Raw genomic sequence first — 21,916 nt, forward strand, 5'->3', positions numbered from 1 at the left:
CTATAAAAGGCCCCAGGCTGGGCATGTAAACTATCTCCTGTAAAGAAACACAACCAAAGAAATAAAACATATCAACTATTTGATAATATATCCACGATATCATGGCCTCTACAAAGACAGAAATCGCGTTGGAACTAGTTCGCACAAGAAGCGACATTTCCTTCGCCGAGAAGGAAATAGACGATATAAGATGGGCAATAATTCAGGTGCAGACACAACAGTCCGCTGCCCAAGCGATAGTGACTGGAAACTATCCGCACGATCGGATCATCGTGGCTCAACAGCAAGTTGCGGAATTTATTGATAAGGAAAATGAACTGTACCGTCAGCAAAACAGAAGCAGGGCAGAATTACAGAGATTGAGAGCAAAAGAGACAAGACTTCAGCATCAACTGCAAGCGTAAGGGGCCATTGATACTGGTTAAAGGGCTTTTACTATAGTATAGGATCTGCTTCTCCTTCAGAAGGTGAAACATTAGGAGATTATAGGCAATACAGAGATTTAACTTCCTATGTTTATACTAATACTTCCTTCTTGATAAATGAATGAAGGAACATGGCATAGGAAATGTGCCCTCACGAAGCCCAGTAGTAATAACGGCACGAGGGACCTGATTTTCGCCCAGTAGTTATGAATCCGCAGAACAAACATCAAGTAAAGATGGCCGCTCTCAACATCAGAGACAGCCAGTAGGAGACATCATCTGCATTCGTTGTAGTTGAGAGCTTGTATCAGCAGAAAGAACCTAGTGCGCAGCTGTAGTTTCACTGCTCCTGTTCAGGGTACACCATGACAACAACAGTTGATCAGTAGATAGTGTTTGAAAAAGCAATATCATATTCTGAAATACCAGTCAGTGAAATGCCAGGTCAGAAAGCTATAAAAGTTAACCTAAGATGGGCACCTAAAATATCTCCTGTAAAGCAACTTACCTTAGCTAAAGAATTATAACCACAGAGCTACACCCTTCTTACCGCCTGATAGTATATCCACAACAAAATGCCTAGAAGCAGGGAATCCATTGAGGCGGAGATTTCTGCCGTCAAATGCGAAATAAATACGACAGAAAAGGACATAAACAATGTAAATTGGGAAATACTGGGGGTGCAGGCAAAAGGACGGGCTGCCACTGCAATATGTACTTCCCCAAACTTTAGCGATGAGCAGACATGCGTGGCTCGGCAACAGCGTTCAGAGTTTCTTCGTCAAGAGGTAGAACAGGAACTCAAGCTAGAGAAACTGAAGATGGACTTGCTTATGAAGAATGGAAAGATTGCATGTCTTGAGAGAGAATTACAATCGGCCAAATTAGACGGTTGATCGTTTAGAGGTAGACAATATATTCCTTGTCGAGAAAGTTAAACTTTAGGTAATGAAAATACCTTGAGGCCATAAATAAGCATCAGATTGAAGCAAACGACATGGTATGATGAGGCACACTCAGCAGTGAAAAAGTAACAGTTGCATCAAGACAGCTGATCCATGAATAATTGTATGACATGAGATGGTAGGGAATCTGATTTCTGTTTTAGCCACCGTCACTCACTAACAACAGTAGTCTTGGCCATGTGCCGAACACGCCCTGCGATTGCGTAGGAAGAGCTAGAGATCATGAAATGGGTGATTATGTTGAGTTTTAACACTTGCCGTCTTCTACAACTTTTAACTAACGAATCAAATGCCTCGGTCGATTCACTGCTTTTGCTCAAGTTACACAATATGCAGTGCTAGCGAAAGTGAAGGTCCATTCTAGTCAGTGAATTAAGCACTTGGCCGTTGGAATATAAAAACGCCGTGAGATCTGTGTTTCAACAATCTCCAGCCAAATAATTTATTCCAAGAACTATAAATAAATACCTACACGCCTCACGCCATTTGAACGCACAGCTACAACATTATGCCCTCTAAAGCGGTGATCGAGGCAGAGCTCGAAAGGCTCAGAGCAACTATGGAGCGATTGCAGATCAACTATGATACCGCCAGCTGGGAAATACAAGACCTAATGGAGAAAAGGAGAGAGGCGCAGAGAATAATGAACGGAAAGAGGAGCGAGGCCGAAAAGGATTCATCAAGAAGGGAGCATGATCGCCTGTGTGCGACTATTACAAGGCTCTGCGATAAGCAAGAGGAGCGGGCTGAGCAGCTGCAGAACTATAGGGACAAGGAGAGGGAGTTGTTGAGGGATTTGCGCATAGCGCTTTGGTGATAGCTTGAGACGATGAGGCAGCAAGTGTACAAGGCTTAGATACAGACTTTTCAAATGAACCAAAGCTTTCAACATCTTTTCTGACTGTGGGCCCTTACGATTGTCAAGTGAAATGGGGAAACGTGAGGATCCTGTAGGGGTCTGTCACTATTGTGATTGGATGCCTCAGGTGCTTCTTTAGTTTTCAAGAGAAAGTAGATAGGCGAAGGTGGCTGTATTAAGTGAATAAGAGCAATGGCCTTGAGGCCTTTTGTTGGTTGCCGTCACTGATTAACAGCATGTGGGTATGGATATTGATTAGGTGCTGAGCCCCATGGCGGGGGAGTTTTTGAGTGATGCTCGTGTATCGCGTTACAAGGAAATCGAATCTCAGCATTATTACTTACAGTGAACAGCAAGTCATACATGGTTCCATTGGTGGTATACGCTCTAATCCCAAGAAACAGCTCCCTATTCACAAAGGAAACACAGGCTCGAACCATCAAGCTAGACGACAGCTGTGAGTGACAAACCAGGCTTAAAAGATATAAAAGCTCGCTATTCCCTATGTTTTAACCATTTATCAGAAAAAGGACCCCTCCGTAAGATCCGTCAGCACTTGAAAATTATATAGCTTTACAGTACAACAAGAACACCATGTCATCTAAAGCCGAGATCCTATAAGGATTGGCTAATGTTGGGTTTGAGAGGGAGCATCTGGAAAGAGAGATAAAGGCTGCCGAGGATTATACAAAGCACATAACGCAGCAGAAGATGGACAAGCAGGCGATCGTATACGGGTCCCACGACCAAGCCACAAAGGACGCGGCCCAGAAGGAATATGACTATTATTGCGACATTCTGTCTGATCTCCTCGATAAGGTACTAGACCGGGAACGAAGAATGTAGGAGCTGAGGGACGAAGAGAGAAGGCTTTCTATGATGTTACGGTCGGCTCGATAGGTAGCTATCAAAAGTACGGGGCGTCAAGCATAGATAAGTACTTATGGGAGTGAACAGAAGCTTCTGAAGCTTATGTATAAGTTGAGATTCGATGGTCATCTGAGGAATGGAGTCGTGAGATGCTCAGAGAGGCATTGCCCTTCTTGGTTGATTGATGGATTCGATGCGTGTTGTGCACAATGTAACAAAGAGCTAGGACTGAAGTTGGGGATACCCTCTAATAGACGCCATGAAACGACAACGCTCTGCCAGGTCAGAGGCTCCTATGCCATGGTCCTGCAGTTTTCGAGCAGTCCTGGTCAGTAACAAAAACATCTGTTTCTTTCAATTCAGATCCTGAATTTGAATCAGATAACAAGGCACTAGGCCAAAGAGAGATGTTTTGTATCTTATCTTCTCTACCAACGCCACTTACGACATTGTTCTAATTCGAGACTTAGCGTAGGCGCTTACTTCCAGCTCGATCCCCTTCATTCTTCTTGAATCAATTTAATTCACAATTCTAAGTCTTCTATACATAATTATGGAGTCGTCGTCAGAAATCGTCCTCTCGACGCCCGGATACTATGGCCCAGGCTCTATCACAGCCTGGTACTGTATCGTAGCAGCCACAGCTGTATCCTGGATATGGAATCCCGCCCATCGCTTCCAGCCAACATCAGACTTCATGGCGGCTATTTTATACCCTCTTATCGCAATGGTACATTTCGCTATACAATTATGGAACTTCCCCTCCGACAAGACGCAGTATCTCCGGGCCAACCTTATGCATATCATCATCGGAAATGGAGCCGAGGGCCCAGTCTCGGAAGCATATGACTATCAATACAAGAATCAAGTGCTCTTCGACAAACCAGGCCCCGACATGTTCGAAATATTCCCGCGTGTCGTCACTATCGATGCTGCCTTGCGGATCAACGATAATTGCTTTTGGCTTTGTTTGATCTCGCTTGGATTTCTCTTAGTCGAGCAAAGGAAGAACTGGACAGAACAACAGCTCAGAGGCTTCAACCGCGTTGAAAAATGTCTTGTTGCCGGGGTTTTGTTACCGGTAATGAACGGAATATTTCTACTTGTCCTTTTTGACGACTCTCGAACCCTTTGGATCTTTGTAGAGTCTACTCTCTTCAGGTTCATGGCGGTAACCACGGGTATGTGCCCAGTCATGGTGACATTCTTCATATATCTACCACTATCGCCTGAGTGGAGTGTATTCTCTGGAATACTGCCCGAAACAAGATCCATAAAGCGGTTTCTTTTAGAGCTCAGCATCAACCTGTTTCAACGAATCCGTAGAATCCGGCTTTTACACTTTGGGTTTGGGATCCTCTATCTTGCCTTCATTGGTATTCTGGCGGCAGGTACAGTGAACACCTTGAGACTGGTATATCCAATCCAACTGTTCATTCCGGCCGTTGGTATTTCAGTCTTTGAAATGGAGCAAGTAGCAAGCTTGCTTGGGGGAGTGGTGGTGTTGTCATATAACATTCACTCAATTTACTACCCGCATTAAAAGCTACAAGTTCAAGTACCCATAGAATGATAGACCGTTATAAACATGATATCCTGCACTCAATCGACTCCAATAACTATTCCATGTCTTCTGCTACTGTCGCACGCACCTTAAGTCCAAAATCTCGAAACAGAGCGTAACTCTCTGATTGCATAGGACTAAGAGGCTCTGTAAGCTGAAAGTCGAAAGCTCGTAGTAACTATGTCCCCACAAGTCAGCGAAAACTATATCCTTGGGATAAATTCTGCTTTGAAACAAACCTCAAAGTACACCTTTTGCAGCTCCATAAACGCCAACGGCTTTCCAGCACACATCCATCGGCCGTGACCAAAGTTCATTTCGACGTTGCGACGCATCTCGGCGAGATCGGAGGCTGAGAGACCGATGAACCGTTCTGGTCGGAAGACATCGGCGTCTGGGCCAAAGAGAGCTTTTGAACCTAGAATAGCCGAGAAATTTATGGCGATGGATGTACCGCCGGGGATGAAGTACCCGTTGATGTTATCGCCTCCAGCCGGTACCTCCTTGGCTTGCTGACCTGTTGTTACTGGTCGCATGCGAAGACCTTCATATATAACTGCCTATTGGAAGTCAGCTATCTGTATCAATGTGTGGGGTGAAGAAGGCGAAGGGTACTCACTTGGAGATAGGGCAGCTCGCGTGCCTGAGCAGCTGTAATTGGACTTGAAGCTTTTCCTTCACGAATAGTGTCTCGAATCTCTTCCTTGAGCTTCCTATAGACGCGAGGAGAGGACATGAGGTAGAATAGAGTGACTCGGATAGCCGACGCCGTGGTATCGGATCCCGCGACGAACATGAAGAGCGTCTCGGATTGGGCGTTGCCTTCGGACAGACCATGGACTTTGAATGAGCTCTGATAGCAGAAAACATCAATGATCGCTCAAAAACCATTTCGATCGGTGAACTAGACACTGACTTACCAGCATATCAGTCTTCTCTGTTTGGTCTTGACTATAGCGTTGTCGGACATTGTCATTCGTAACCCTGAGCGCGATAAGTCAGCCCAAGGCCGTTCCGGGTAAATATTGGAGCCATTCAAGATGAGGGTCTTTTACTTCATCAATGGGCCAATTCCATGACTATCAGTCTCGCGTGGCCCAAAGTATTTGAGAAACGTAGTCGAGTACATTATGGCTCGTATCCACGGCACATCACTCGTCAGCGCCATCAAAGGCATATGCTCATCCAACCCTTCATAGAACCTATAGGGATCCGAGTCAGAAGCGCAGCAACCAAACTCAGTCCCAAGCGCCACTTTGGAAATGACATCGAGGGTGAAATATGATAAGACGTTAAGAAGGGGCAGGGTACGGAATACGCCAGATGCCGGCTCTGAGAGATAACGGCGGCGAATCAAAGATATGAGATTGTTCACCTGCTGGTCGACAGCGCCCTCGAGATTCGGTGTGTCACGACCACTATACGCAGGCGCAACCCTTGCCTTTGCGCGATCATGCTGACGCGGATCTCTCACCGCAAACATAGTCTCATGATACGGATTGAAGCGCACACCATCGACCCAAGATGATTTGCCATATGAGCTCTTTGTCGCCGACATGCGCTTGACGAGTTCGACATCTGAAGTGAGCAGGACCTGTGGTCCGATTCTAACAAGTGACCCGTACTTCTGGTCGAGAGCGACGAATACATGATGTTGTGTACCGCTGTAGGCTATCCAGCCGTTCCATATGTAGCTGAGTCCTGCGAACCAGGGGCCTGGGACGTGTCGGAGGCGATACCATGCTAGAAAGGATGTGCCGAGCCACCAGGATAATAGCAAACAGAAAGCGACTATGCCGATGTTACTGGATGTTGAGGGATCTGATACATAAGAGAAGGTCATCGCTACTAATTGGGTTTTGTCAGATATTGACTTGGCTGCCTCTGAAACGAAATGTATGGCGTAAAATGTTAAACGATTGAACTGGGATACAACTGGGATCTTAAGCCCAATTTTAAATCAGACGGCGAGTCTACATATCCTCCCTCACAACCCAAAAACAGTTTATCTTAACAGTTCTTTTGCGCTGTATTTAGCCGGTCAGCGGTAAAGGACAGCCACATCTACCTTATACAGCCTCGTGCATATGCAGTGGCTTGGTCACGCTTATGGGTTACATTGCAGATTGGCATAAAATACGACCATATTCAACAGCCAAGAGCCAATGATCGACTTCTCATTTATCTTGTCCGTTTTTAAGCGTATCACTTGACTTTCTGTCGCCTCTGGGTCTGCAGGTAAGAAAGTCACATGGTCTGCATGCATATATAAACGTCATACATCCTGGAGTAAAACCCGAAAATGGGCGCGATGGTCGCGGTCCCTTAAGCCACATTGGTGTAGAAGGCCTCAAAATTAAGTATTGCAGCATTAAATGCAAGCGGATGAATTTGGAGCAATGGGCCCATGTTTCTGTGAGAATTGCGCTTGGTTTGTATCCTGTCTGCTTATAAACTGGCATGAGGAGTGACAAGACGATTACTTGAAAGGCTTCAAAGGGAAAATTAGGTATACTTAAGTGAAGATCAGCAACCAATTCAAGCATGCTGAGGGGAAAGTCTGGATACCCTGACCTCGTACCGCGAATGATGTTCCTGGTGTCTGGCTTTCAGGATAACGTTATCCGTAGGCAATAATTCCTTTGCCAGCTAATCAACCCCACCGATAGAGACCCCCAACATCGGATCGAACGTTATCTGTGTGACTTAATGTATACTACCAAGGATGCGCTCAAACGGTTGATGTCATGGTCACTCTCCACCCTAAACACAGCTATCGCTCTTCTTGACCTCCACTATGTCTGTCCTGTGGGACTAGAGCGTTGGACCAGGAGGCTACTTTGCCTAAGATAAAAAGGGACAATATTTCAGAAATACTTGGCTCGAGTTTCCCCAAAACTGGAGTAGTGCTCCGCCAAGTTCTCCCACTAAAAAGGGTGATTTAACTTCCGAAACCAATATATCCACTCCCAAGTGCCACTTATTGATGAATGTCGAAGGTTGCCTACCAATCACGGCTGTCTCTACTACACTGCCGTGTATTAGGAGTACTTTGTAGCCTTATGGTTCGCAGCATTTACTACACGAGCCTTAATTTAGCATGACGCACGGCCCGTCCAAGCTCGACCATATAAATATACACCCGTGAGCCAAAATACATGAAACAAGACCGTGGGTCCAGGAGCTTCTGAGTCACTGCTACGCTAATATTAAGCTAGGTTCTCTCGGCTGGATTAAGCTTTCAGCCATAAGTCTCAGCGGCAAATAACACTTCAAGCTCACAACTGCTAATATTAAGCGGCTGGTTGAGAAACCCTAAAGTTGATATATATAAGCGCATCATTAGAGACTACCCAAGCACATACAATGAATATTGGAATACAGGCTCAGTTAGGGTGATGTTTTTGTCTCGCAAACAAAGCTACGCTTCGGCGCCTGAACTCAAACATGGTTAATGGAATATCACTGCATATGTGGATATTCAATGCAGATCGTGTGGGGATTTCTAAAGATAGCCAGCCTTAAACGGAATTTAATAGACAGGAATTAGGAACTAAACGAAGTGCCATAGCGTAACCCTCGTATTCACTATCAGCTAGCAAGTGGGTTTGCCGATCAGCACGGAGTATCGTGCAAAAACGGGATTCAGGTATATAAGCATAACAATACAAGTGTCCTTAGGTCGATCGTCATCTTGCAACTCATTGACTCTTTTCAATCGTTTAGACTTTCAACACATCCTCTCGCTTATCCTACAGGCCACTATCTATCGCCAAGATGCGTTTTCTCTCTCTTACCCTTCCCGCTCTTTGCACGGCGGCTGCGGTTTCCAAGTGCGAGAACCCCATCAAGCGTGTTGAATGGCACGAACTCGATGATGCAGCACGTCAACAGTACACCGACGCTGTTCTATGCCTCTCAACTAAGCCATCTCGTCTCGGTCTCAACACCACTCTTTACGATGACTTTCCGTATGTGCACGCTCATCTGGACAAGCAGAGTACGTTAAAGTCCTCTCTTTACTGCGACAGAATAGTGCGTTAACAATTCATGGCGGCCAGTCCACGCCGTAGCTTCGTTCCTCCCCTGGCACCGATTCTTTGTGCACGTCTATGAGGGCGCCCTTAAGGAATGTGGCTACGAAGGTGTCATGCCGTGAGTTTTCTGTCTCAATGAAGCCCAACACCATGTATATACTGACATCAGTTCTTAGGTGCTGGGACTGGTCTCTGGATGCCGACGACACGCCCAAGTCTACCATCTGGGACCCCAAGACCGGCTTTGGCGGTAACGGTAGCCTCAACAAGACCGAATCTATCTATGATGGGCGTGCTGTTAGAAAGTGCCTCGACGACGGACCATTCAAAGATCTCTTCCCTGCTTACCTGACCACCAACTACGATCCCCATTGTCTGGCACGAGGATGGAATAATGGAAGTGAAAATGTTGGGAAGATGTTATCTGAGAACTACAATAAGGAGGCAGTTGCCAAGGTCCAGGAGGTCAAGGATTACGATCACTATCGTCAGAAATTAGAGAGTGGTCCTCACGGTGCTATCCACAGTGCAATCGGTGGTGATATGATTCCCAACACTTCCCCCAATGGTAAGCCCTGTACCCTCGTTCCATATTTCTCGAAAATCATTGCTAATATATTAGATCCCATCTTCTTCCTTCATCACGCCCAGATCGATCGCCTTTGGTCTCTCTGGCAGCAAGAAGATCCCAAGACTCGCACCATGGAGTTTGCTGGGTATAAGACCCAGGATCAGTTTGATGGAACCAAGCCTGAGCCTGCTTCTCTCGATGATATGCTTCTCATGCATGGCTTGGCAGATGACTTGAAGTTCAAGGATTTGATGAGCACCCAGAGCTCATTTCTCTGTTATTCTTATTAGTTGTAGAGTTGAAAATTTTGTTGAAGGGGGTAGTTGTCATTTATTCAACCGTGCTGTAACGGTTTTGGCCGGTGTGCTTTGCCCCTTGTTTTAGTCTCGGACTCGCCTAATCTTCTCTGTATCGGAAATAGCTTGTTGCTTCGTGGCGTTGTGAGATGACAGCAATCTTAATGTCACGAGTAAGAAGACTGCATAAGTATCGCCGAGTAATTTTGGCGGTAATAAGTATTCACCGTTAGATAGTTTACATTTAGCTCCGCAACCATAGGGCGAGACAATGCTTGAGACACTTGCAGTGGGGAAGTAACTTAGTGATATTCCTGTCGGAAAAGTGACACCAAGCAAGGTTAAACGAACCAGATTCAATTTAGCCATCTGAACTATCTGGTCCGCTCAACCGTTTTCCAAAACTGTCCAACAAAGTCAACCCTACTGGACTTGCAGACGCAGCCCGCATAATCAGCCACAAGAAACTTACTCAGCCAGCTACTGTCGACCTGCCATATCCCCAGTCTGATCATCGACCTGTAAAAGTTAGCAAGATATTGATTCGCATGGGGACGAGGTATTCCACTTACATCCTTGGAAGACGAATCAGTTGGTCCAATATCTCGTGCTAGGTCCAGACTACTTTGAGCAACGTCTCTAAGCTCTGGAGCTATGCTCTGACGTTGGGCCGAGGGTCCAGGTGGGTATCCGCCCTGCATGGTGTACCTGTTCTCCGAAGTCTCATACTCACGTCCTTCTCGCCGAAAGCGTGTCTGATCTTGATAGGCAGCGTGGCTTGGGGTGGGTGGTCGATACGGAGGTCTAGGCGGTAGTGGACGTGGATATGCGGCCTGCGTAGTGTACCTGTCCCTCGAAGTCCCATGTCCATACCCATCATGCCGAGAGTGCGGCTGATCCCGAACCTCATTGTGGTTTCGGATGGAAATCCCATAGTCTTCGGTGAGAGGATACAGTCTCATTGAAGGTAGCCACCCCCGTGGCGTCGAGCCCCCAGAGCTTTGGACGGGCGAGTTGCTGTCAGCGCTGACACTACGGGAAACCTGACCACTCGATGTCGGTACTTCCGTGGCCGGTGTTGGTGCACGGGGGCCATAACTCTGTGTCGACGGACTGGGACTCGATCTGTTTGCAAGATTTGTGCTAGAAATCCCATAGTCTTCCGTGGGTGGATGCAGCCTCATCGAAGGTAGCCGCTGTCGTGCCGACGAGGGTGCAGCGTTCTGATCGCTCTGGTTTTCCTGATTCTGTGGTGCGTACACCATTGGCGGGTGAACTGGGTGCTGTGGTCTAGGAGGTGGCTGGTTATGTTGTGCCGGTACGAGCTGACTGTTTTCCGGTCGAAGGTGTATCTCCGACGATAGCTCAGCCATAGTACGAACAACCAGAACACGCGTACCCCGAACATCCATAGTCATGTAATTATGGCCTGGCATGTACAAGATTGGCTCTGCGCCAGCATCGAGGATACCACGAATGTCCTCCTCCACTGAACACCCAACGATGAGAGCAGTCTTCGCAGAGACTTCGCATCCATCCAACGCCTTTTGGAACACGCGAGGGTTAGGCTTGCGCACCAACAGATCTTCTGTAAGTATCATAGCACCGACGTCGTGCCAGAAATTGAGATCCTTGACAACCTCCCAGTCAAAGCTGTGGTCGACAAGAACGATGCTGTAGTCGAGACGTTTCAGCTGCTTAAGGAGATGAGAAGCGCCGGTAGCTTCAAATCGATTGCGGTTGAATTCAGCAGCGAACTCGTTGCTGATGCGTTTACGTTCACTCGTCGACGGCAGGTCGAGTTTGAGTTGCTGAAACATCAATCCAACTTTATCCATCGGAGCTTGCGGATTACTGTTGTGATGAAGACCTGGTCGGCGGAGCTGGGTTTGGATGTGGTTTCGATACGCCTCGTCCATGGCACCGCGATAGGCTCTCTTGAGTTCATCCATGGATTTGCTCTCAAGGTCTTTGTTAAGATCCCTGCATCTCTTCAGAGCGCACTCAATAGCATAGTCGCGGTTGAAGAGGGTGTCGAGTGTGAAGAAAATGAACTTCCCGCCTTGAAGTTCCTTTGGCAGTTCCTCTGGGGGTTTCGGAGGCGGCTGTGGGTTGGGTGCCACTACCTCCTTGCTTGAGCTCGCCTGAGAAGACATTCTGCAACGAGAAGCTGTTGAAGAATTTTTGGGGAGAGTTTGGGAGGATGAGGAAAGCTCAGCTAATTTATGGAGGAATTAATGCACTTACATTTAGGTATAGTGTGGTTTAAAGAATTAAATCAATCATGAGTTTGGTTTCTTTATTCGCGCAAAAAGTATTTTCGTCATGGGCGCACGCTCGTGTTGATGACTGGTCGTGGCGAAGAGAGGCAGCCGGTTGGTGCCCGCCGAACGAGATCGAGATATGAAAGTATAGATCTTAGTTTGCTGATTTCTATTGAAGTCTATCTTTGCCGCCTTTGCGAGATCGACAAGTTTGGAGTTTGCGCAATTAACCAAGGCTGCGTACAAAATATTGCCTTTCAACAGCTGGAGTTAATTTGGATTTTCCAGTGTGTTGACTTGATACGTCTCGTTGAGATGTCATAAGCTTTAAGTATCGGTTAAGCAATGACATAATTGACGATTTGACTTCCGGTGATCACTATCAGACCCGACTTTGATGAGAAGTTTAACTTTCTCTTTCGTCCGTTGTCTCATTGATCCCTTGAGACAAGGACAATCTCCGATTCCTGATTCAAAGAGCGCAAAACACTATGCAGTAGACTCTAAACAAGCTGTTCAATTTATGTATTAAGAGTAAATGGACAAAACTCTCCGACACGGGTACATTAAGAGTAAGTTGAGTTGATATCCTCGAACACAGTGCTTAAAGCGCTGACAGTATGGTAGCCGATTGCAACCCCAAGGGTACCAGATTGATCGACACATGCTCATTTCGGCAATTGAGATATCATAGGGTCTTCGGGTCATCTATTGCCGCAGCTCAATGCAGAACGGGATAAAAGTAACCAACGCTGGGTATCCATTTATCCACTGCCATGGCCATCAAGGCTCTGGTGGGTCAACAACCAAATGCCTAATGTCAGGATTCAGCTGGTGACCTAAGAGGGGGAAAATAAAACACGGACCCCAAATCGGTGGATGGCCAGCGAACTTTCGTGTAAGCCAAGCCCATCAAGGGCCGTGTAATTCCCCCCGAGGGTGGCTTGTCGAGCACGTGGGCCGTCAACCGCTACGCCCCAAGCCATTGCAGACAGGGACCAGGTCCCGCCAAAGATGCCTGAGTTTGATAAGCTTGTTGGCATTTAACTAACAAGGTTTGTGCGAAATGCACGAAACTTCGAATCTGGAAGTCTGTTCATCTCGATGCCACGATGAACCAATCACCGCTGATCATCATTAATACACGTATCGATGCCCTGCAAAGTTTAAACCACGATTCTTCAAGGGCGATTCGTGGAAATATTACCGATGACTGCACTAATGCATTGCGAGCCGTTCCCTATCTCGGTCCCTAGCACGTTTGATGATCAGTGCGAGTCATTTCTCATCTGTCAAACAGCGGGACCCTTGCATTTAGCCCTGGCCCAGGGTGAACGGTAAATGCCGAGCTATCACGAATGCCGGTTTCCGACGTTGAATACGAATTTCCTGTCTGGTATTGACCTATCTCAACTTGTACTCAAATGCTGCGCTATCCTTCAGGGTCCTTTTGGTGGAACTGACAACAAGGCTGTTCCATACTAGTTCGCCTCTGCTCCCTGCGCTCCACACTTCTTCTCACAGTAGTAGGTAAACTGAGATTCATCGTCAGCCAAGAGTCCAAATGAGCCCCAGTGACAAGAACGGTGGATTATATGCTACGCTACTCACCTCGTCACCGCCAATATGCCAGCCGTTAGACCCGCAGACAAGACCATCCTACCCAGTGTTAGCACCTTATTCAATCAGGACATTGCATCTCGGGTGACCCACAAAGCGACAGTCAGGGCACTTGTCCCACTGTTTGTTGCCAGTATTACGGCTTTTGTAGTAGTCGCAGGCACACTTAGTAGCGCCAGGAAGAATCTCATAGTTCACCTTCCAGTTGTAGCTGGGGCTCCACGGCGTTCCTCCGATCGGGTCGTAGTGGCGGTTGGTGACGCAGACAGCTTGGCTGTGAAGCTTTGCGGACGCACTGTTGAGATGTTAGAACTGAGGTGTAGCGTGGATTTTAGGGAGTCGTACAGAGTTGCGAGAGCGATGAGACAGGTGATGCTGAGAAACTGCATTGTGACTTGTGATGATAGAGAGAGATAATGAGGATTTGGGCTGGGACTCTGTGTGAGAGATACAGAAGGCTGGAGGCGAGAATGTGATACTGGATGATCTGGTCTTCATCAATGGGAGCGAGAGTGCTTTTATCTTCATTATCACGGCTAAATAAATATCAAGGGCGACCCCGAAGACGGATGATCCAACTTTTCCACGCTAACGCATTGCCCGACATTTCCTGACTGTTATCTGAAGCTATATCCATTATTCACAGCTGACCTGCCAATTTCGTACTCGAGTCATGTTACACGATAGCCAGGATCCATCATCTCTCCAAAGCCTATCGCTGTCCCACGAGGTCCGGCAGTTACCTTGTAATCACAACTCCATAGCTGAAAACACCAGGAGTGAAGTCGTGATAGCAGTGGCCGTGTAAAATATTCAACCAGTAACAATTTATTCCGTATCTCGGACCGACACATCAAACTTGCCGTCGTGATGGTCAGTGTTAGTTGGATCCGCCGACTAGCGACTCACCTTCCTAATGCACCGGAAGCTCGGGTCTTGCGGAGACGTAGAAGGGACAAATCCACAATCACCGATACATTGAACTTTTGTAAATGGACGATCTTGATAGCCGCGCAAATAGCTTCAAGTTTGGATACTTGGGAGATTGCGAGGGAGCTTCCGGAATCGGATGAGAAATCAACTGCCGATGTGATGGTGAGTTATTGATGGTGTCGGCAGAACAAGATACCTTGAGAAGTTGGGCCTACGGCTGGGCATATTCAGGTATAAAGGGGTGAGCTGCTCTTGATGATAGAACAGCTCCCGCTCCTCAACCAGCATCTCCTCTTCCCAACTCAACAACCTCTCCCCATCTTACCCTTCCTACAGTCTCCGAGGATGATTGCCCCCAAGTTCATCCTTCTCAGCCTGGCCGCTGTCGCCAGTGCTGCCCCCTTCATGACCGAGCGCGATCTCAACTCCACCCTCTGGACCCCCGACCACATCCTCAAGCAAGATGAAGTCATCCTCTACGGCGAAGGCCGCAGTAAGTCACCCTCTTACTATCGAGCTCATCACCATTTAACATACCATCAGTGGAGGTTGTTCACGTCAGCGTCTATGAGAAACTTCTCGAGTCAGAGGGCATCTCCCCCATCACCCCTGAAATCGACCAAGACTGGCTCGACAGCGGCTCCAAGGCCGTTGCGCCCCACGACCTCGAAGAACGTCAGTCCTGCGGCGCCACAACCTCGTACGTAACCGATCGCACCCAGCGCTTCGTCGACTGGGACGTGCAAATGTCCCCTGTCGTCATCGGCGCCGGCAGCAGCGGCATCGACGTCAGCGTCGCTTCATCCTTCAGCATCTCCAACGGCGTTTCCGTGAGCGCGGGTCTGGATCTCAACGCTGTGAAGGACCGACTTGGCGCTAGCTTTGGTATCAACTACTCTCGCACTTGGACTACCCAAGCCACCGTCACTGTCCGCGGTACCGTGCACGCTGGTGAAACTGGTGTTGTTATCACGCGGCCTTGGACTAATCGTCGCTATGGACGGCAGTTTAGAGGATGTGTTGGGTCGATGCAGCAGACTGGTACGTGGATGGCTGATGCGCATGAGGAGGGGTCTTATGAGGGTGTTAAGTGGGTTGCCGGTGCTATTACCATGTGCATTAAGAGGCAGAGCGGTATTCCTCTCTCTCGATGCAACGGCGGTGGAAACTTCCGGTAAACTGCCCTCGATCGGTCTGGAACCCGTACGAGTCATGGACCTGGCATCTCGCATGGCTTGACGGGGCGAGGAGCAAATGTCAACGGATATAACACGGAGATTCGGCCACGTGGTGACCACTGATGCAACATTGGAGATTATTGAAAGACCTTAGCGTAAAGGTGGTACATTATGCATTCAATGGTGGATGAGGACTTTATAACTTATTGGTATTATTTGATGGCACTTGTAGCTTGAATAAACAACCAGTAAGCTGAGTAATACGTCATGATTTGCTATGAAGTGGGCAGTCTTATTTTGTTCTCTCTTTCTTGCATGACTTATGTGAGTAAGTCAGCATAGGTCAGCGAATATATATCAGTATTGAGATTCAACGTTCCATCGGAGGAGAGGCGGTTTTAACTGACCTCATTGCAGCATACACGGTATGTGGGGAAATTGGCACTAAAAGGGATAGCATCGCCTAGTGCGGTCTGTCCAGGCGAGCCGAACCTGAAACTTGAGAGGCTCATTTTTTTGGATTGTCTGGATGCTGAAGTAAGCCTTCCTGAATCCTCTGTTATGACATGGAACTGATGGGTCATCAAAATCTGGTCGAGTTTCCGATCGACCGGCCTCAACGGAGGAAGCATGTTTTGCCGCGATTTGCTGCTGTTGAATAATGAGTGATGGCTTAAACTACCTAGCCTCGGTTGTTGGAGGCCCCAGTGGCATACCACATTAACTCAAATCCATTTGAATCCTTCTGTATTATGATCTGAGTCCCGCTATAAAAGAAGTTCGGTGAGTACTGTAACTTGTTAAGAGTAACGAGTGATCTTGGAGTACGGGGTACGGGGTCCGGGGCAAACTAAAACCCCAGCTTTAAATTAGGATCTGGGGATCATAACTATCACCAAGCATAAACTAGCGCAAACTCTATTACTTGCCGTAGACAATTGCCGCCCTCCCGAGCCGAGGATGGTTTTGTATTTGTATCACTTGACTCTCTTTGGCTGATGATATTCGGGTATGTCGATGGGATATATTAAGCCAATACTTTACAAGTCCACATTTCTTGTCTCTCATCTATGCTCGAACCTTGAAACCCACGCGAGATAACTTTGGTGGAGACCAAGATACCAATAACAATGAAATCAACCACTATCCCAGGACTATCTCTAGCAGAGAAGCTGGGTCTTGCGATAAAGATACTTCTAGGTAAGATGCCATTCCACCCTACAGTGTGCTTGGCCTCCCAGACTCACAGTTTCGAAGTACCCGGAACTATCGTGGGCATTCTTGTCCGAGGCCTACCACTCGCCATCAAATACAAAATCCCATTAAACCTCTGGTTTAGCTGCATGGTCGGACGTATCCTCCTCGGCAACTTCAATCCACGCCAGGTTCAGTTCCTCTCAACACCAACGATAGAGGCCTACACAGCCTGGATCAAGAAGCAGCGTGACCGGGGCCATCACAGTCGGCTCAATCTCGACATAGAGCCGCTTACTGGCACTGACGCATCGATACTGTGGATTGGCAATCGCAAGAAAGCATCTAAATTCGTACTGTTCTTGCACGGCGGTGGATACGTCGCGCCCCCTCTACCAGGCCACTTTACTTGGTGCTGGGAGGCATATGTCAACGGTGGACCTGGTGTAGAGAGAGAAGTCGCTGTTGCGTTTCTGCAGTATACGCTGGCACCAGGTGCGAAATATCCCGATCAACTACGTGAAGCTTCCGCTGCCCTAAATCATGTGCTTCGAAGCGGCGTGAATCCAGATGATCTGATAGTCGGCGGTGACTCGGCCGGAGGGAACTTGACAGCTCAGCTGGCTTACCACCTCCTCCATCCTCATCCAGCGGTTCCAGAAGTGAAGCTTCAAAGCCCATTAGCAGGCATGTTCTTGGTCTCTCCGTGGCTAAGTGACAGAACAGATAAAGCCTCGTTCAAGCAATACGGCAACGTCGACATGCTATCTGCAGGTTTACTCCAGAAAACCTCACCCCATTCCTTCAATATCGGCGACCTGAAGCCAAAGGTCAATGAAGCTCACCCAGCCCTCGCCGTAGATGGAGATCTATCATGGTTGAGCGATCTCCCAACGATAATGAAAGCGCTGTACGTTACTGTTGGTAGACGCGAGGTTTTCTGCGATGCGGTTGTTGAATTTGGGAAAGCTACCCAAGAGAAATGCCCTTCGATTCCTGTTGTTTTTGAAGTTGGTGAGCGTGAGTGCCATGACTTTATACTCATTGAGAACCAAGCAGAGGTGGTAGGGGATGCTACGGAGAGGATGAGGAATTGGGCTTCCGGAATATTAGTGGAGTAAGGGTATTGACGAGAGGTGCACTGTGGAGGAGGAGTTGTCAGTCGATGGAAAAGACAGGAGCTACAAAGCAGCATGGTAAAGACAAGGGCAAGATTCTTAGAAGATGTTTAGTATTACCCCGTGGACTTGGCAATTTGAGCATCGATGACAAGTAAGGCACAATATTTATATGGAATCTGGTGTGAGTGTCAGACTTCGGTAACTTGTAATCCTATGATAGTCCCAGAGTATGGACCATACTAGGTTCAACAACGTCGACCTCAGCTCTTCCATCCTGTAAAGGTCTAGGCAGATGCCTGCATCACTTCAGTAAGTTCAACCAGCATCTTTCGCCCATCAATAACCTTAATACTAGCGATCAACAATGTAGAAGAATTGCTACCAACGCCGGTCTCTTTGTTGGAGTCGGTAAAACGAAGAAACTGGGAGACGCAGCCAGCGCCTGAGCCATCGGGTGCATACCAAGATTGGAGCTCAGTTGTTTCTTGGATGGTTGTCTTGTTGTCGGCACGGAACTTCATGATGGCATCGTGGAATGATTGTCGCGTGTAGTGATCATGGTTGATTCTAGGTCGCGAGGTTAGTTTCGCTAATGTTTTGACTGAATGGGAACTTGTGGGAGAGGTTGGCTTACCTGGCCGTGAAATCTTCGGCAATCGATTCTTTGAAGGTATTTGCCGAAACTTGATCATCTGGTTGAACAAAGATTCGGGCGTAGAGATCTTGCATCCAGCTGCCCAGGGCAGAGGGAGCGCTAGTGGATTCGAGATTGTTGGCCATGGTCAATGGGTATTAGGTTTGTGAGAGGTTCTTAGATTATGAAAAGTCTGATGAGATGGCAAAGAGATAATCACTTTCGAGAGACTTCAGGTAGTTATTTATACCCATCCCCCCAAGGTCATGATGGAAAGTGTCCTATAAGTCGGGAGAGGATCCTTCCGATGATTTGAGTCTAGCGTGCGGAACTCCGCATCTTAGTCAAACAGGCCCGGAATGGTCGGGCTCGGCGCTGACCGGCCGGCTTATTTTCCCAGCCACTAACTTAGAAGCCTCGTTCTTCTACAACTAAATAATTAGTCACAACTATCGCAGAACCTTTTGGTTTCGTCTCGCAGATATGGTATCGTCAAGGCAAAAGTCGTGCTCGGCCTGTGTCCGCGGTAAAAGGCGGTGCGACCTCGGATTCCCGCAATGCGGACGCTGTCTTGCGACAAGGGCTACTTGTGTGTATGCTTGGATGTCACCTGAGGATACACAAAAGACATCAGGAAGCTCTGACGTGATTGTTTGGAAGGGTCGAGCCGAAACTACCGGAACCTCTCAATCCAATCATGAGTCATTCACATCAGAAGTCGGCCTGGATATTTCGCTTTTCCCAACTCCCATTACCATCCCCCCTTCTCTGGTGCCGCTCGTAGATGAGATCACCGGCCGGGGGAGGATAATATCATTATTCACCCCAGACCCTTGTCTTCCACATCCGAGCCAGTCGTCTCAAAACTCACAGACGCTCTACACGGAGACTACCATCAGTACTTCGTTACTACCATCACAGAGGTCTCGGATCAGACCTGTTTATACAACCAATACTCTCAAGGAGCGTGCAGAGTATGAGGCTTGTCGAATAAAACATCAGGTCAAGACTTTCGCACAATCAGGACAAACATGCTTCATCCACCGCTCTCAAACGAGCAACTCCACTGCACTACTCGATGCTTTCGCTGCTTGCTCCCTGTACGCAACACGGAACCCAGCCAATTCATCTCTTGTTGTGTCAGAGATTTCGCGGCGAGTGGAGCTACTGATACAAGCTACAGACACAGCAATCGCTTTATGTCCGTTGAGCTCTCAATCAACTATGAATCTTGACGTCCTGCCCTCTGTCCAGGCCATGCTGATGTATCAGTGCATGCGACTATTCTCGGGTGACAGCTCACAGCAGGTTCAAGCTGAGCAGGACTCCAAGTCGCTGAACAAATGGCTTGATATCTTGCAACCACACAAGCCGGAATGTCCCTCGAGCAGTTCAAAGTTTGATCACTCCTGGAAAACCTGGGTCCGAGCAGAAAGCGTCCAACGGACAATGATCTTTGCAGACCTTGTCGAGAGTATTTACACGTTTCTCAGATTTGGCTGGTACCAGCCGAGTCCAAGGCTGGGCGAGCTAAGTTTCATAGGCAACGCGAGCATATGGAACGCAAAGTCACTGACAGAGTGGCGACAAGCCGGAGAGCAACAGACCTGCCTCATACTGGAGATGTCGGGGTTTCAGGAGAATGTTAAGGGGGTTTCTTTGGACGACCTTGATGAATTGGGGATTATGATATTGGTTATTTATGAGGGCTTTGAGGTGCTGAGGAGGTGGGCGGGCGATGATAAGAAGATGCTCAAGAAATGGGGCTTGAGCTCTGGAGGTAATAATCCTTTTGAATAGCTTCACACGTTTAGAGAAGATGTTGCTGCACCCTTGAATGGAGTACTAAGGTAGCGGTTGCATTTTTCTAAAGCAGGCTTGTCACGGCACAGTATATGACATATGATGGAATCGAACCGAGCACATACAAAAGAGAAACGCGATTATGCTATGACCAATTCTTTCTAAATTGAGCTATCGACGTCTCTATCACGTCCCAAACCACCTTGTTCCTGCTTTCAAAATCGGTCAAAGACACCATAACTTTCCTCCACACAAGACATCACTGAAAGAAAGATGTGACCGCTACAAACTACTCCTCGTCCTTCAATCCCACCAACTTGAGCGAGTCCTTCCACAGCCGTGCCGCCTTCTCGACATCATACGCGTGCGGAGCATACCCTGGCCCGATCATCTTATCGTCCCCATCAACCGCCGGCTTGGCAACGTCGCAGTCAACAAGGTATTTGCCACCACTATGCTTCCAAGCTTCACCAGCAGCTGCCCACACCGTAGTTGCAGCTCCTTGCTCAACGCTCTTCATCATAGGATATATGTGCTCCATACCTTTGAAGGCGTCGGGGGGCGTGTGTCTAGTCAGTCCTGTAGCGACGACGCCCGGGTGAACACTAGTGGCGTGAAGGTGTTTTGCGCCGTAGCGGCGTTCAATCTCGTTGGCCATGTAGATATTTGCTGTTTTGGATTGGGCGTAAGCGATGTTGGGGTCGTAGTCGCCGTGCTCAAAGGCGTAGTTGTCAGCGTCGTTGATGCCGTGGATGTTATGGCTGGACGAAGAAAGAACCACGACCCTTGAGGGGAGGTCAGCTGACCCAGCAGCAAGGAGTGCAGGCTTTAGAAGCTGGAAGAAGAGGAAGTGAGACAGGTGATTGGTGCCGAACTGGAGTTCGTGACCATCAGCCGTAAAACGAAGGTCAGGAATAGCCATGATGCCAGCATTAGCAATGAGGCAGTGGATCTTAGAGGTCTTCTTGAGAATAGCAGTAGCAGCATCCCGGACGGACGCAAGAGACCCCTGATCCATCTGGAACAGTTCCATGCGGGAGGGGTCGAAGATGCCATCTAAGGCTGTTTTGGCCTTGTCAAGGTCTCGGGCCGTAAGGTACAAAGTTGCCCCAGTCGCGGCGATGGCGCGGACAGTCTCGATACCGATTCCAGAGGACGTACCGGTGATAACGAAGATTTGACCTTGGCGCTTTTCCTCGAGACCTTCGTCTTTGATGATCTGGAGAGCTGTTGGGCGAGCGTCGCCTGGGCCTGTGGTGTTGGCGTGGACGGCGGTGTAGCGAGACATGATTGGTTACGGGTGTGAAGAAGAGAGCTGATAAGTTTGCACTATTTGGACTTTAGAGATCTTGTCGTACTTGATGCAAGACAGACAAACGTTGCTTCTGAGGCGCGGATATTTATATTCTATACTCTGGATCTTGGAATACGATAATGTCTTTATTATGGATCATTGCTGAGCGGCACTACGTCGTGAAGAACAACTTAATAATCACTATCCAGCATGGAGTTAGAGTCTTCCCACAGAATTATCACCGTTTACTAGAAGTGAAGCCTGGAAGTTGTATCTTATGTTATGTTA

General features: G+C 47.9%; 12 protein-coding genes across 12 annotated transcripts; 7 read left to right on the top strand and 5 right to left on the bottom strand.

The window, feature by feature from the left end:
* Nucleotides 1-1,000: 1,000 nt before the first annotated feature.
* Nucleotides 1,001-1,321, top strand: FPRO_11277 (uncharacterized protein; the record flags this gene model as incomplete). The annotated part of the gene is made up of 1 exon (XM_031232331.1): nucleotides 1,001-1,321. The coding sequence occupies one exon, from the start codon at nucleotides 1,001-1,003 to the stop codon at nucleotides 1,319-1,321; it is 321 nt and encodes a 106-aa protein (XP_031082279.1).
* A 577-nt stretch (nucleotides 1,322-1,898) lies between these two features.
* On the top strand, nucleotides 1,899-2,207 carry FPRO_11278 (uncharacterized protein; the record flags this gene model as incomplete). Its single annotated transcript, XM_031232332.1, has 1 exon — nucleotides 1,899-2,207. One exon carries the CDS (start codon nucleotides 1,899-1,901, stop codon nucleotides 2,205-2,207), a length of 309 nt encoding a protein of 102 aa, XP_031082280.1.
* Nucleotides 2,208-3,672: 1,465 nt separating this feature from the next.
* Nucleotides 3,673-4,662, top strand: FPRO_11279 (uncharacterized protein; the record flags this gene model as incomplete). Its single annotated transcript, XM_031232333.1, has 1 exon — nucleotides 3,673-4,662. The coding sequence occupies one exon, from the start codon at nucleotides 3,673-3,675 to the stop codon at nucleotides 4,660-4,662; it is 990 nt and encodes a 329-aa protein (XP_031082281.1).
* A 76-nt stretch (nucleotides 4,663-4,738) lies between these two features.
* Nucleotides 4,739-6,526, bottom strand: FPRO_11280 (uncharacterized protein; the record flags this gene model as incomplete). The annotated part of the gene is made up of 5 exons (XM_031232334.1): nucleotides 4,739-4,861; nucleotides 4,923-5,243; nucleotides 5,303-5,536; nucleotides 5,604-5,667; nucleotides 5,739-6,526. The coding sequence occupies 5 exons, from the start codon at nucleotides 6,524-6,526 to the stop codon at nucleotides 4,739-4,741; spliced, it is 1,530 nt and encodes a 509-aa protein (XP_031082282.1).
* Nucleotides 6,527-8,460: 1,934 nt separating this feature from the next.
* Nucleotides 8,461-9,581, top strand: FPRO_11281 (uncharacterized protein; the record flags this gene model as incomplete). Its single annotated transcript, XM_031232335.1, has 4 exons — nucleotides 8,461-8,683; nucleotides 8,745-8,838; nucleotides 8,897-9,288; nucleotides 9,343-9,581. The coding sequence occupies 4 exons, from the start codon at nucleotides 8,461-8,463 to the stop codon at nucleotides 9,579-9,581; spliced, it is 948 nt and encodes a 315-aa protein (XP_031082283.1).
* A 486-nt stretch (nucleotides 9,582-10,067) lies between these two features.
* On the bottom strand, nucleotides 10,068-11,743 carry FPRO_11282 (uncharacterized protein; the record flags this gene model as incomplete). The annotated part of the gene is made up of 2 exons (XM_031232336.1): nucleotides 10,068-10,106; nucleotides 10,160-11,743. The coding sequence occupies 2 exons, from the start codon at nucleotides 11,741-11,743 to the stop codon at nucleotides 10,068-10,070; spliced, it is 1,623 nt and encodes a 540-aa protein (XP_031082284.1).
* Nucleotides 11,744-13,332: 1,589 nt separating this feature from the next.
* On the bottom strand, nucleotides 13,333-13,860 carry FPRO_11283 (uncharacterized protein; the record flags this gene model as incomplete). Its single annotated transcript, XM_031232337.1, has 4 exons — nucleotides 13,333-13,386; nucleotides 13,463-13,510; nucleotides 13,565-13,766; nucleotides 13,817-13,860. 4 exons carry the CDS (start codon nucleotides 13,858-13,860, stop codon nucleotides 13,333-13,335), a joined length of 348 nt encoding a protein of 115 aa, XP_031082285.1.
* An 889-nt stretch (nucleotides 13,861-14,749) lies between these two features.
* Nucleotides 14,750-15,582, top strand: FPRO_11284 (uncharacterized protein; the record flags this gene model as incomplete). Its single annotated transcript, XM_031232339.1, has 2 exons — nucleotides 14,750-14,897; nucleotides 14,948-15,582. The coding sequence occupies 2 exons, from the start codon at nucleotides 14,750-14,752 to the stop codon at nucleotides 15,580-15,582; spliced, it is 783 nt and encodes a 260-aa protein (XP_031082286.1).
* A 1,130-nt stretch (nucleotides 15,583-16,712) lies between these two features.
* On the top strand, nucleotides 16,713-17,897 carry FPRO_11285 (uncharacterized protein; the record flags this gene model as incomplete). The annotated part of the gene is made up of 1 exon (XM_031232340.1): nucleotides 16,713-17,897. One exon carries the CDS (start codon nucleotides 16,713-16,715, stop codon nucleotides 17,895-17,897), a length of 1,185 nt encoding a protein of 394 aa, XP_031082287.1.
* A 284-nt stretch (nucleotides 17,898-18,181) lies between these two features.
* Nucleotides 18,182-18,677, bottom strand: FPRO_11286 (uncharacterized protein; the record flags this gene model as incomplete). Its single annotated transcript, XM_031232341.1, has 2 exons — nucleotides 18,182-18,464; nucleotides 18,532-18,677. 2 exons carry the CDS (start codon nucleotides 18,675-18,677, stop codon nucleotides 18,182-18,184), a joined length of 429 nt encoding a protein of 142 aa, XP_031082288.1.
* A 457-nt stretch (nucleotides 18,678-19,134) lies between these two features.
* On the top strand, nucleotides 19,135-20,331 carry FPRO_11287 (uncharacterized protein; the record flags this gene model as incomplete). Its single annotated transcript, XM_031232342.1, has 1 exon — nucleotides 19,135-20,331. The coding sequence occupies one exon, from the start codon at nucleotides 19,135-19,137 to the stop codon at nucleotides 20,329-20,331; it is 1,197 nt and encodes a 398-aa protein (XP_031082289.1).
* Nucleotides 20,332-20,623: 292 nt separating this feature from the next.
* On the bottom strand, nucleotides 20,624-21,622 carry FPRO_11288 (related to reductases; the record flags this gene model as incomplete). The annotated part of the gene is made up of 1 exon (XM_031232343.1): nucleotides 20,624-21,622. One exon carries the CDS (start codon nucleotides 21,620-21,622, stop codon nucleotides 20,624-20,626), a length of 999 nt encoding a protein of 332 aa, XP_031082290.1.
* Nucleotides 21,623-21,916: the final 294 nt, after the last annotated feature.

This window comes from Fusarium proliferatum (genome assembly GCF_900067095.1).
Source record: "Fusarium proliferatum ET1 genome assembly, contig: FPRO_scaffold005, whole genome shotgun sequence".
Classification (NCBI taxonomy): Eukaryota; Fungi; Ascomycota; class Sordariomycetes; order Hypocreales; family Nectriaceae; genus Fusarium; species Fusarium proliferatum.